Source organism: Ammodytes marinus, assembly GCF_949987685.1.
Source record: "Ammodytes marinus genome assembly, chromosome: 5".
Lineage (NCBI taxonomy): Eukaryota > Metazoa > Chordata > Actinopteri > Uranoscopiformes > Ammodytidae > Ammodytes > Ammodytes marinus.
In genome coordinates, this window is record NC_137234.1 from 11,311,577 (window position 1) to 11,325,086 (window position 13,510).

Sequence of the window (13,510 nt, forward strand, 5' to 3'; positions counted from 1 at the left end):
GATTTCGAAATGGAAGCATGAGTAATGATATGTTAACTTTTCTTGTTCAAAGAAGGTCCATGCACTGCACTATTGACTTAATACTGTAATTGGTGCTTATTATGATTATATGCATTTTTGATAATAGTTATTCAGTTTCTTTGACTACTTTTAAATTAGAAACTCTGCATCCTCAAGGTGGGTTTGGATATATTTGATCGCAATTCAGAAACGTCCAGAATTTGATTTCTTTGGTTTCCCTGACAAAAGGGCACTGCAGTGCCTGAATTGCAGCAAGCTGTATACTCATGTCATGCATTAAATATACCAGGATACAAAAGTACCTTAGTCGATAGACCATAATGCAGGTTACTTTTTTCATGCTATGATCTCATTTATGTACTGTTCCCTTAAGATTTAACATTCAATTTCTATACTTCTAAATGAGTAGCATTTCAAATTAAAAATCATTCAGTGCACTCAGAATGAAAACAGATGAGAAGGGGGGATGGAGGCAGGTATCCAAAAGAACATCCTTTCCATTGTGTGAGATATGTCTCATGCATGCTGATATCAAAATGGAAAGTCTCTAATCATGCTCGTGTGAAGCTCACTTTATCATTGTGCTGTGTTGCATCTAAAGGGCATGGCATTGAATCACTTGGTGATATCACAATTACAGCTGCTGAAAAACAGCAGCATTGCAGATGTCCGTGAAGCGTGTAGATCACCAACTGTTTACATCCAAACAAGAGAGATCAGTCTTCCTCCTATAAGGTGCTGAATAGTAGATCCTTTGTAGGGAGAGAGGATAAGGGTCAACCAACTTCTTGGCGTTAACCACTTGGCTGCAGATGCTTGCATGTCTCTGCAGACTTTTCTGGTGCATTGTGCAACTTGCTGAAATGTTATCAGTACTCCATGCATAAGATTTGAATTATCAGGCCGTCATCTGATCAGACAGCGTGTTCTCTGCATCCTCCATGGAGCCGTGTATGTGCGTAATAATTGATGTTTTCTTGTTGATGTAACTATATGTTTGTAGGATCAGAAGAATTAATTATTCTATCTACCTGTCATATACTCTAAGAGCTTTGTTTTTCTGTTTCCTTTCTATATAGCTGAGCATAGTTGCAGGCCTAATGCCATAGAGTGCTTTTGGGATGTAGATGAAGCATTCCTAACTGATGGTCTACTCCACATACGACAATCCCATAGAGATCCCAAAGTTCCTAACTAGTGTGTCTAAACATCTGTAAGCAGCTTGCTTTTATTTACACAGTTTTGGTTGGCTATAGTGCAATTGCCAGTTCTGAGGTTTGCCTCCCTAAAGTTGTCAATGCTATTGTTTATGTCTCCATCAATCTCCATGTATTCTGACTTGCTGACGGCGGAGGAACTGCGGCGGCTGGAGTTGGTTTCAGAGATGTTGGGTTCGCTGACATTGAGCAGCTGGGCCTGCTCTTCTCCCTCGGTCTCCCTGTGGTAGAAGTAGTTGAAGTTGGACACAATGACAGGCACAGGAAGTGCAATTGTCAACACTCCAGCAATGGCGCACAGAGATCCTACAATTTTGCCTCCTATAGTGACCGGTACCATGTCCCCATAGCCCACAGTTGTCATAGACACAACAGCCCACCAAAATGCATCTGGAATGCTGCCAAAGTAGGATCCTTGCTCCTCTGCCTCAGCAAAGTAGACAGCGCTGGAGAACAAGATGACTCCAATGAACAGAAAGAAGATCAGCAATCCCAACTCTCGCATGCTGGCTTTGAGGGTCTGCCCCAAAATCTGCAGTCCTTTGGAGTGTCGTGACAGTTTGAAGATCCTGAACACTCTGACCAGACGGATCACCCTGAGTATGGCCAGAGATGTTGCCTGCTCCCCCACTCCCTCCCCATTATTTTCTGGATCTTCAGCCAGCTCGGTGCCGAGTGTAATGAAGTAAGGGATGATAGCCACTATGTCGATCGTGTTCATCATGTTCTTGAAGAAGGCCGGTTTGCTTGGACACGCCAAAAAGCGCACTATCAACTCAAAGGAGAACCAGATAATACAGAGTGTCTCAATGACGAAGAAGGGGTCAGTCAGGATATTTGGCTTGTAATAAAAAGTAATGTTCCCAACTGTCTCCATTCGACCCCTTGGGTCCTCTTTCAGCTGTGGTAAAGTCTCTAAACAAAATATGACAATTGAAATCAGGATTACCATCACAGACACTATGGCAATCCCTCTTGCAGGGCCTGAGCTTTCTGGGTGCTCAAACAGGAGCCAAACCTGACGCTGGAACTCCTTCTCAGGTAAGGGACGCTCTTCCTCCCTGATGAAGCCCTCATCCTCACGAAACTTCTCCATTGCATCCACTCCCAGCTCGTAAAATTTGATTTCTTCTGAGAACATATCCAAAGGGACATTCACTGGTCTTCTCAGCCTACCCCCAGACTGGTAGTAATAGAGGATGGCATCAAAGCTGGGGCGGTTTCTGTCGAAGAAGTACTCGTTTCTCAGAGGGTCAAAGTACCGCATCCGCTTTTTGGGGTTGCCCAGCAACGTTTCTGGAAACTGGGAAAGAGTTTTCAACTGTGTCTCAAACCGGAGACCGGCTATGTTGATGACCACCCTCTCGCAGCATTCATGGTCATTTTGGTCTGGGGGGTAGGTGTCCTGAGGGTGGCCAGGGACAGTGGAAGTCTCGTCCATGTTATCTCCTGCTACCACGGTCATCTTGGGAGGTGGTGGTGGGGTTGCAGTTGTGTTGGGATGGCGGTTAGTTTGACTGAGCAGGCATTCAGGTTAGGGGGGAAATTTTCCACTCCTCAGCTTCCCACACCCCTGAAATTGTTGGAGATGTCCCCAGATACGAGGGGGCTGGTTGGCTGCTTTGCCTCAGTGCGGCTCCACTGCGGTTCTCGCTGATTTGACCATTGCTGCTCTCCGGTGCATCTGCTGCTGTTGTTACTGCTGCCTCTGTCACCAGGAGAGGGAGAAGGAGAGAGAGAGAGAGAGCGAGAGAGAGAGAGAGAGAGAGAGAGAGAGAGAGAGAGAGAGAGAGAGAGAGGAGAAGGAGGAGGAAATAATGGGATCAAACAAGCCAAGATATTTGCTGGCTCAGCATTATGTGCAGTTTATTTATTTATTTACTTCTCTCAGGCTGAAATGAGTGCAGTCATCCAGTAGTAAAAGTAGAAAACGAAATAAAACATTACCTTAATGATTAATTTCTAGTACATTTATGTAATACAGACCTTTACAATCTCTCTATAGTACTTAGTAGCAAGTATATATTTATCTTCTTACACTGAATATTATTTTCATAAAATCCCTATAGGTAATTCTATGTGTATTTTTTAATCATGTTTAATCTGTTTCAATCACGATATTTCTGTACAGATGTTATCTTAAGTTTAACAGAAATTCCGTAGTCCTATGTCTTAAAGGTGCACGACAGCGATCAAACCAGCCTGAATTATGATGTGACGCATAACATCTGATACTGATATCACACCAACTGATGTTTCTTGCATAGGCTACAGCCTATGGGCCGATTGCAGTGCAAAATATGCTAAATGCATCTTCGAAATAAGAAAAAAACCAATACGGTAGTTGTCTATTAACCTCACATAAAGAGCAGCTATCGATAATCAAACAAATTACCCTAGTCCATAGACTATTGTAAATCCTAAGTCAGCAGTTTCGAGGCTTACCGTGGGTGGATCTTGAAAGGACTTGAATGCGTCTTATCTTCGAGTAAAATCATCCAACAGCAGAGCACCAGTGGGTGTCATGTGGCAACTTCACATTGCACCTTCTAAAAAAAGGGGGAAAAATAACGGGGGGAAAGCCTAGAGTCTTACTGTGCTCCTCGCCATCCTAACTGTGTCCGCCTCAAATAGACGCCTTTAGGCGGTGAAGCGAGATGAGAGAAAACAAGACGAAAATCAGGTGAGTCTAAGAAGGGATTCCTGATATGGAAAAGCTGCAGCGTTGGTATTTGCTTGCGCGCCGGCACGGTGGCGTGAACAGCCTACAGCATACCGCAGGAGAGAATCTTGCGCTGCAATTTAGAGAGGGGAGATACAGTAAGGGGCAATAAGCGAGCCCATGGCATTTCCAGACATCACTGCATCAGCAGGAATCTGCTGCTTTCTGCTAGAAGGCAAGATGATGGGTAGAATGTGTTTCAGCGCGGTTCGGAGAGCAGAATAAAAACACAAATAAAAAATTGATAGTTGAGACACAGTCAAGTGCCGCAGCGAGATCCAAATGTTTTCTCCACAATGTCAACCAAGTTTTTCTGTTCATTTCAGTTCTGGGGAAGTAAGGGAAAGGAGAGAGTAGGGGAGAGGAGAGGGGAGGGAGGACAGCAGGAGGAGGAGGAGTTGGAGGGTTTCGACGCAATGCAGAACGGCTCTACTAAAGCACGCCGCCAGAAGTTCTCCATACACCCAGTGGCGTCTCTAGGACATTTTGCTTGCAGGTGGCCAAGGCGGGACACAGAGCTTAAGTGGGGTGGCCATGTAATAGTGATCCTAAATTAATGGCAGACGATGTGCATTACACCCATGCACAGATGAAATATAATTGAATTCCAAAACGTATATCAGCATCCATTGTAATGTTTGTATTCAAGGCAAAGTTGTTTTTATATTTTAAAATTAAAAGTCAAATTATAGGTGCCACTAGTTAGACTAGATAGACTAGACATTTTCTAAGCGCCATTTTAACCATTGAGTAATGCTGTCGCTTCATTACAAGTTAGGGTATCAAAATGTTGTTCTCATGTTCTTTTAACATGAGTTATACTGTATAAACGAGAACAAATTATACCAAGGATTAAATAGACTTTTTAATGTCTTATTTATGACAACTCCCTGTGTGTGAAATGTGTGAAAACTTTATCCATCATTTAAAAGCAGGTAAATGTTCCAGGTGCAGGTATGTGTTCAATGGAGCCATACAGCCAGTTATTCTAACCAGTTAGTGAAATAAAATAACAGACAAAAACTGTTTGTCTGCCCAAAACTGATTTTTCATAACTATGTCTTTCTGAACAAATATGCATAATAATTGTTATTGGATGATGTCATTAGTTTTGAAAATATTTACAGTAAAAACATTTTCCATCCACCAGTCTAAAATGATGTGGTTCTTCATAAGCATAATATATTTTTAGAGACACCTGTAATAACAAAGAGATACCTTTGCTATTACCATATCAAGTTATAAGGTTATGAATGTTTGATCCAAATAAAAGCTGCTGCATACGTATATAAACTAAGGAACACAGATTTAACAGTGAGTGCTGTCTTGTTCTTTAAACAGATAAAAAGAAAATATTGTCAGTGTATGTCAAGTTGTGTCACTTCCAGCAGATGTGCATGAACAGTCCATGTATTCTTATATTTAAAATAATTTAAAAAGGGTCCACTTTTGCTCAAAGTGTATGGTATAAATATTTTAGACTTTTTTTTGTAATATCCACTGACAAGAGATCAGTTCTTAAGGCCACATCACTACCAACACTATAGCAGTTTGAAATGTCAAACAGACCCTATATCACAAATAACTATCATTGACTAACCAGCGTTTTTCTCATGTTGATGAGTATGATCTATCAGATCTGGGGTGGACAATGAGATTTCAAAGGGTTGCCCTGTCCCCCCCAGGGCCCCCCCCTAAAATCGCCATTGCATATACACCATGAAAACAAGAGCACTTGTGTGCCAGCACTGGCGCAATCAGACTGCAAAGGACAGCTGATAACGAAACCTCCAAATTAACACTGTAACATTTTAGTTTAGCCTATCTACAATTTAGAAAAGTAGCCAGTCATTAATTGGTGAGAGAATAATACACTTTTTTAATTCCAACACGGATTTAAGGATTAAACGGGCGTTAGTCCTCATCTGAGTTTACGTGAGACCGAATTTAAATGTTGTGTGTTTGTAAATCTCACATCCAATATCTGATACTCTATGACATTGATTCCAAGTAGGTAATGATATATGTTCAGTCTCCGCTCGTTGCTATAGCTCCAGAAGCCGAGCAGATCTGAGACAAATGCAGTAACTTTGACGTAACGCTCTGCAGAGGACGTAGGATCAGTTTCAGCACCACCGACAGCGCAGATGATTGATTGACCTCAAAGAAAACGACAATTCCCGAAAACAAACACCAGAACGTTCTAAACTCATTACATAATGTATCATAACAAATACAAGTATATTTGTCCATAACTGACCTCCAGGGCCTGTTTTTTGGGTGGGTGTGTGTTTCGGGGCCTAAAATACACAGTGAGAGGCAGAGCCAAACTGACTCAAAACAACTGTCTTCATAAAACTGAATTGAAATGATTGGATTTGAATCCCTTTTTGTGAGTTCGACCTTTAGGCCTATCATGCGGAAAGGGAAAAGTTATATATTTTTTCTGATTCATGATTTATTAATAAATAGGATTAAGTTAAGTTCACATACAGTACATGTTTAAATTAGAAAAATAAATATTTTATTACATTTTAAATTCACAATGAATCCGTGTCATGCAGACATTGCATCGTAATGCTCTGGGCTATGTTGTCGTTCAGCGAGCTGCAATGCAATCTGCATGTTTGTAACAACACAGAGGTACAGTACATTGTAATTCCAACCTCGCGTTATAAGCTGCATAAGAAGGGGACAATTCAGAATTACAAAAAACGCACTGTGCATAAGGCTTTTATACAAGGAAAGCTGGTCATTTATAAAGCCTAGACAAAAGAATGTTGTGGTTTTTTCTACTGATAACACTCACAATGTCCAATAAGGCAGACTGTAGGCATCTCTGTAGGCTACAACGAATATCCGTGAGAAAATGATCTCACCATGTTAACATTAAGAAGTAAGTGAGAGCAGGCAGGCTTCTGGTGAGCTGAGTTAACCTTAACAAGCATCCAGATGCGTAATGAGTCCACGAGCATGATCTCAGGGACTTATATCTGCAACAGTGCAAAGATACTCGAGCTAAAGTATACATTTTACACGTAGTATAGATTGAGCACAAGTGTTGTCTGCAGGGATATTTATCATCCACAGAGTGGCGCTCAGCTACAAGCTGAAAAGAAAATGAAGTTCGAGATGTTTTCTTCTAACTCTCGTAGTTATACCTACACTTTTTCAGGAGCATGATAATAGTAATTTTCAGAAAAAAATCCCATGATTATGAAAAATTATTTATATCCCGTGAATAGGAAATATTAATCTTGTAATGGAATACTGGGGGAAAAAACTTGTAAACTCTAGTAACCTGACGGATAAAGCCTCGGTTAAGCCACCAATCTTCCAATCCACACAGAGGCAAACAAGCTTCGAGATCTACAATTAGAAATAGGAGCAGGTGGTAGCCAGCCCGTCTAAAATCTTTTGCAAAACAGGCGTCAGAGCTGAAACCGGCAACCATTCTCCAGAGTTCAGCGCATGACACACACACTACAAACCCACAGTCTAAATAATTCTATATGTGTGACAGATATTAATGTCTTGGTTTACGTGTCTGTGGCCGCGCGCTCCACCGTGTGGAGCCAGTCGCCTGTTGCGTCATGTGCGCTTTGACGCACGACTGAGCTCTCCTTTTATTCAAATAGTTGGTATCTTTTAAGGCACCACTTGAGAAGTTTCCTTTGAAAAAAGACTAGAAACATATCCAAATCTATTTTTTCAGCAACCTTTGCTATCGCAAGGCTCAATTACTGCTGATTGTTTTACAAATATTTCACGTCTACTATTGCGTCCCCCAGATGCTTTCGTTTCATGAATGACTTTAGTGCACAGTTCCCAAATTAGTGATTTTTGTTTTCTACCAGTAAAAGGATAAAGTAAAAGAGTCAAGAAAGAATTAGATTGCAGTAAAATTAAGCAAATCCTCATCTGGGTGGGGGTTGTAGCATGAATAGTTGAGACTCCACAATAAAAAGAGCCTAGATAGCATATCCACTGGAAGACAACTCACCAGAAATTAAACCCATTCTCTAGAGCTGAAAGTTATACATCTGTCAATTTCCCTGCGTATGTCGGCGGTGTGTTTACGTTTACATATGTCAAACTTTCCAAGTCGTAGCTTTCCTGATAAGACTCAGTTTTGGAGAGCGACTGGATACTTTTGTTTGAATCACATTCGCCTAGGGAGGACCCCAGCGGCTGTCCACAAGTCACGTGGACGTATGAAACATTTTCCTCATCCTCGTTCTCTCTGTGGTAGAAATAATTGAAGTTAGACACAATAACAGGGACAGGCAAAGCTATGGTGAGCACTCCGGCGATGGCGCACAAAGATCCAACGAATTTCCCTCCTATGGTGGACGGACACATGTCTCCATATCCTACTGTGGTCATTGTCACCACGGCCCACCAAAACGCATCAGGTATACTTGTAAATCCAGACTCGGGGTCTTCTGCTTCTGCGAAATAAACGGAACTGGAGAATAAAACTACTCCAATGAGCAGGAAGAATATGAGCAGGCCCAGCTCCCGTAGGCTTGCGTGGAGCGTTTGGCCGAGAATCTGGAGACCCTTGGAGTGTCTTGAAAGTTTGAAAATCCTGAAAACACGGACCAGACGGATGACCCTCAGTATGGCCAACGACGCGGCCTGCTGACTGCTGCCCTGATGATCTGCGAGATCCAGGCCTAGTGTGATGAAGTAAGGAGCTATGGCCACCACGTCGATCAGGTTCATGATGTTTTTAAAGAAAGCTGCTTTGCTGGGGCACGAGAGAAATCTCATGGTGAATTCAAAGGAGAACCACACAATGCAAAGTGTCTCCGCCACGAAAAACGGATCTGTGAACGGACTGGGCGCTTTGCCCGGAGCACTGCCATTGGCTGGAGTTTCGGGCACCGCAGTAACTTCTCTGAACTCGGGTAAAGTCTCCAAGCAGAATATAATAATGGATATTAAAATAACCATAACGGACACGATGGCAATTCCCCGTGCAGGTCCCGAACTCTCTGGATACTCAAACAGGAGCCAAAATTGGCGCTGAATCTCGTTGTTAGGCAAAGGGCGATCCTCTTCCCTCGCCAAGCCCTCATCGTCTTTGAAATTCTCTATTGTTTCTTCCCCAAGTTCGTAAAATGTGATTTCTTCCAAGAAAATATCCACGGGTACACTGCCGGGCCTCCGGAGCCGCCCTCCTGACTGGTAATAATAGAGGATGGAATCAAAGCTCGGCCTGTTCCTGTCAAAGAAGTATTCATTTCTCATCGGGTCAAAGAAACGCATCCTTTTACGCGGATCACCCAAAAGCGTGGCTGGGAAGCGGGAGAGAGTTTTTAACTGCGTCTCAAAACGCAGGCCTGAGATGTTGATGACCAGCCTCTCGCTGCACTCCTGGTCCGCTGGTTCCAAGTCAACAGCATCTTGCAGCAACGGAGTTACGACCACAGTGTCGCCGTTGTTCTCCTGGGACACAACAGTCATCTTTTAACCCCTCCGAGGGTAACTCCGTCTCTCTCCTCCTTTGGTGTCTTAATTCCGCCTGTGCGTCCTCGCAAAATTCTCCTTCTCATGCAGCCGTCCGAAACTCGGGACAAAGAGCGTTTTATGTGTTGATATCCGAAACCCTTTTTGTTGTTGTTGACCATTCACACCGCCCTTTTGTCAGATTAGTGCCTCTGCCCTGTCAACTTTCAGTGGTGCAGACAGATCTCCACTTGCATGAGCTATACCAATGGGCTCGAGGTGGCTATCATATTCACACCAATTTAAACTCCAAAGCCCTCCCCAATTTGGAAGACCAGATGACACTTGCTGCTGCTGCTGTTGCTGCTGCTGCTGCTGTCCCTCTCACACTTACTCACTGCACCGTAGCAGTGCAGTGAGGTAAACATACAACCTTATGCAAGCTTTTTTCATTTTAAATGCAAGTACATGTTTGTTTTTTTGTTTTTGTTTTCAAACCCCCAACATCAAAGTCCTCGGTCTTGTTTTTGATCAGAGCAAGGCCCAACAGGTTTTCCAGACCCAGTCAACTCAGAAATGCAGTCTCTCGCCCTGCAGGTCCTTCATTCATGAAATCGCTGGGGCTATTCCTGACACAAGGGGAACCTCCAGAACCTGGCCCATGTACTTTGGGTCGCAACCATAAGTTTCAGAAACCAGGAGTATAGACAAAGATGTCCAATTTATCCATGTTGCTGAGCATACTGAGTTGGGTTTATTGTTTCTGCATCTGCATATTAAATGTGCCTTGAAATAAATAAGGCAAAATAGCCCTGAATGCTTTGAAGCATAGAACCTTGTATAACCAAGGGGCCCTTCTGGACCCAGCCAGTGGAAACTGCTGTCTTGACTGACACATGAGGAGCCAGAGAGGATAACGTCTTCAGGAAGCCACAACCAAAATAACATTCACGTTCACATATAGCATTTAAAGGGCTTAATTGTGCTGCTTGGGACACGGGGAGCCCCAGAGGACAAGTGACATAACCTCAGGAACGCTGGGATCCCAAGGTGAAGAAAAAACCCCGCAGTACTTCCACTCTTAGTAGTTCCTCATTAGACCTGCGGAGTCAGAATAAAACCTACACAGCGTTTTCCAACAATATTCAATTGGGGTATACTTTAGTTCACACAAGAGTTGCATATTACTATTACTCTTATGTTGCATACAAAGGTTTAAGATGTGGTGGAGTTATATGTGCAGTGCAGAATTGTGTTCTATATATAGCTCAGTCTTTTTCCACTTTCATTGCCTTCATAAAGCCCTATCAGTTATGTCAGTCACCACAGTTGTAGACACATGCGCAAAACAACAATAATAGGACATGGTTGCTAATCAGTGTTGCTAAAACCAACCTGGACGGTTTGAATTGTTACGTAAATGTGGGCAATCGTTGGGCGGGTATAACATGCCAGCACGCAATTTAATGTCAGAGAGTTTTCTTTTTTTTTCTGTAGTCAGGTTAACAAGCACAGGGTCCCAGAGGAGCACCATTTTTTAGGCCTTTCCATTACTGAACAAAGGGTTGGGTTTCAGAGTCAAATGTCAGTGTCATGACACAGTGCCGCCTGCTGCTAATGTGTTAGCATATAGTGTTCACCAAATGACTGTCTGGGTCAAGCCAAGGTGTCAGGCCATGGGCATATCCAAGGAAACAAACAATAACAAACAAACTGGGGAATGGACACGTGACTCTTATATATAGATATCAGTCAGAAAAAAAGATCAGTCCAATCTGCACTCACCTTCATTTATCACATTGCATCATATTCATTAGTTGTATTTCCCTTTCATCTTTGTTGGACTCTTAATTGTGTGCATTATTCATATAATCTCTGGAGTATTTAATAACATTGTACATAATAACATACACTGTTTACTCTGTTACCACATGTGTTTGTGTTGGGCCATGTAGTTTTGACTTCTATAAAAATCCATACATTTAATAAGTAGAGTCAAGCATGTATGTGCAAACAAATCACAGTGACAGTATGTAATGAGACGTAGCCTGGGAGACACATGCCAAAAAAGCCTGCAGAGTGCATGGATGCTGACAGCAAGGAACCTCCCCTTGTTATTAATGGCTCCACCGATGAATGCAGGAAACACCCATGGTAACAAGATACTGTGGATTCACTCACTTCAGGAGAACATGTCTTTCATCAGAACAATCAATTTCTTTGCATCATTGACTAAATCAGTGATTTAGACTGAATATAATATATATCATCAAGATTTAATAACTGTGAAAGTTCGATGATAAATACACTAACTAATCTATGATTGTCACAACAGCACAATGAAAAAGATCCTTTAACACTGAAGAATGAGTTGAGTTCACAATCGATAATTATGATGTACATGTTACAATGAATTAATTGTGATATGAAATTAATATAGGGGAGAGTGGCCTAAGTTGTGCATTTTGGAAGTTGTGCCACCCCTTGTTTCTAGGAAACGGTGGAAGAAATTGGAAATGTGACCACATATTTAAGAAGAGCCATCCATTTGACTCATCCTGAAAAGAAGGGAGACACAAGGAATAAGATATAAGCACATTTAAGCTCAAAAAACTGTGTTTTGCCTTTCAAAGTCAAATTTCCATGATCAAGGTTTTTTGATTATTGTGTCTGAACAATTATAGACAAGTTTGAAAACATTTGACACATGTTTTAGTGCTTTGGTATGCTACATTTTGAGTCTATACAGTTAGCACGATGTCAGCCCTAAATTGCTGCATCATGCTTATTATCCAAATTCTGGGATTGGGGTGATTTGTGCCAAAGGGCCTGGGTGAGTTATAAGTAAGTAAGTAAGTAAAATGTATTTATAAAAACACATTTATGACAGTTTGCACTGTCCAAAGTGCTGTACATAGTGCATTCAGTAGGTAAACAATGAAGGTAAAATAACAATAACCAAAATAAAAGACGTAAAGCCCATACATCCACATAAACACAGATAGTAGTGCAGAGGTAAGATAGTTAATGGGGAGGAAACACCAGGGTGTACATATGGGTTTTGAGCCTAGATTTAAAGGCAGAAATGTAGGGGAATCACATTTGTCAGGTGGCAGTTGGTTCCACAAGCACGGAGCAACTAGTGCAAAGTACATTTCTGAGAGTTGTGACAGTGGCATGGCTGTATACGCTGGTCACCAAAAGAAAGCTCAGAAGAGAGTGACATCTCAATTCCACTTAACGACACCACTGATGAGAGTTCAGATGGCCAGAAAGATGATGATGGTGACTTTGTCATTGTGAGCTTTGCAGGTAAAACCATTAGATCTGCTAGGCCTTGTTTAAGAAAATTGTCCTTCAATCTTTGTCAACTATTTACTTTATTTACTTTAAATACACCTTAAATAAGTGATTGTCTAATGGATTTGTCTTGCATTACAGTTTATGAGATATATATCAATGGCACAATTCACCCCATGGTATTCTCTCCAACCGCACAACTTACACCACACCGGGGGCAAGTTGTGCATCAAGACAACTTTTTTTCCGAAAGCTATATTTCTTCAACAGGTTATTCCAGATCCAAAGTTTGTATTGCCAGGGATGCACAACACCCTGAAATATATGTACATATTTGAGTTGGAGACTTTACTGTCAAGGCCTTACTTTAAAGTCACTTTGATTGAAAAGTTGCACAACTTAGGCCACTCTCCCCTAAATGCAATGCTCAAAACTTCAGAAACTTTATATATTTAATAGGAATATTTTGATGAAATAATTTTAAATTGGTGCTTGCCTTTGTCTAAATATAGGGAGACTAAGGTTCCTTCCTAACCCGTTACAGACATGAGGTAATCACAGTAGCAACTTGTGTCATCGACTCCACTTGGCTTTCCTCCTCCCGCACCCCAGGCCAAGTATTTACAAAGTGTGTGTGTCTGTGTGTGTGTATTTCTGTAAGTGCGTAGCCGGCAATGCTGTAAGTACGATTGGTGAATGAGCAAATGTGCATATCATGTTTGTGTGTGTGTGTGTGTGTGTGTGTGTGTGTGTGTGTGTGTGTGTGTGTGTGTGTGTGTGTGTGTGTGTGTGTGTG

The 13,510-nt window shown here is 41.9% G+C and overlaps 2 protein-coding genes across 2 annotated transcripts; both read right to left on the reverse strand.

Annotated features, from left to right (window-relative positions):
• Positions 1–1,224: 1,224 nt before the first annotated feature.
• LOC307250348 (potassium voltage-gated channel subfamily A member 1-like) lies at positions 1,225–2,703 on the reverse strand (the record flags this gene model as incomplete). The annotated part of the gene is made up of 1 exon (XM_080027396.1): positions 1,225–2,703. One exon carries the CDS (start codon positions 2,701–2,703, stop codon positions 1,225–1,227), a length of 1,479 nt encoding a protein of 492 aa, XP_079883522.1.
• A 5,292-nt stretch (positions 2,704–7,995) lies between these two features.
• On the reverse strand, positions 7,996–9,432 carry LOC307250847 (shaker-related potassium channel tsha2-like; the record flags this gene model as incomplete). The annotated part of the gene is made up of 1 exon (XM_080028090.1): positions 7,996–9,432. The coding sequence occupies one exon, from the start codon at positions 9,430–9,432 to the stop codon at positions 7,996–7,998; it is 1,437 nt and encodes a 478-aa protein (XP_079884216.1).
• Positions 9,433–13,510: the final 4,078 nt, after the last annotated feature.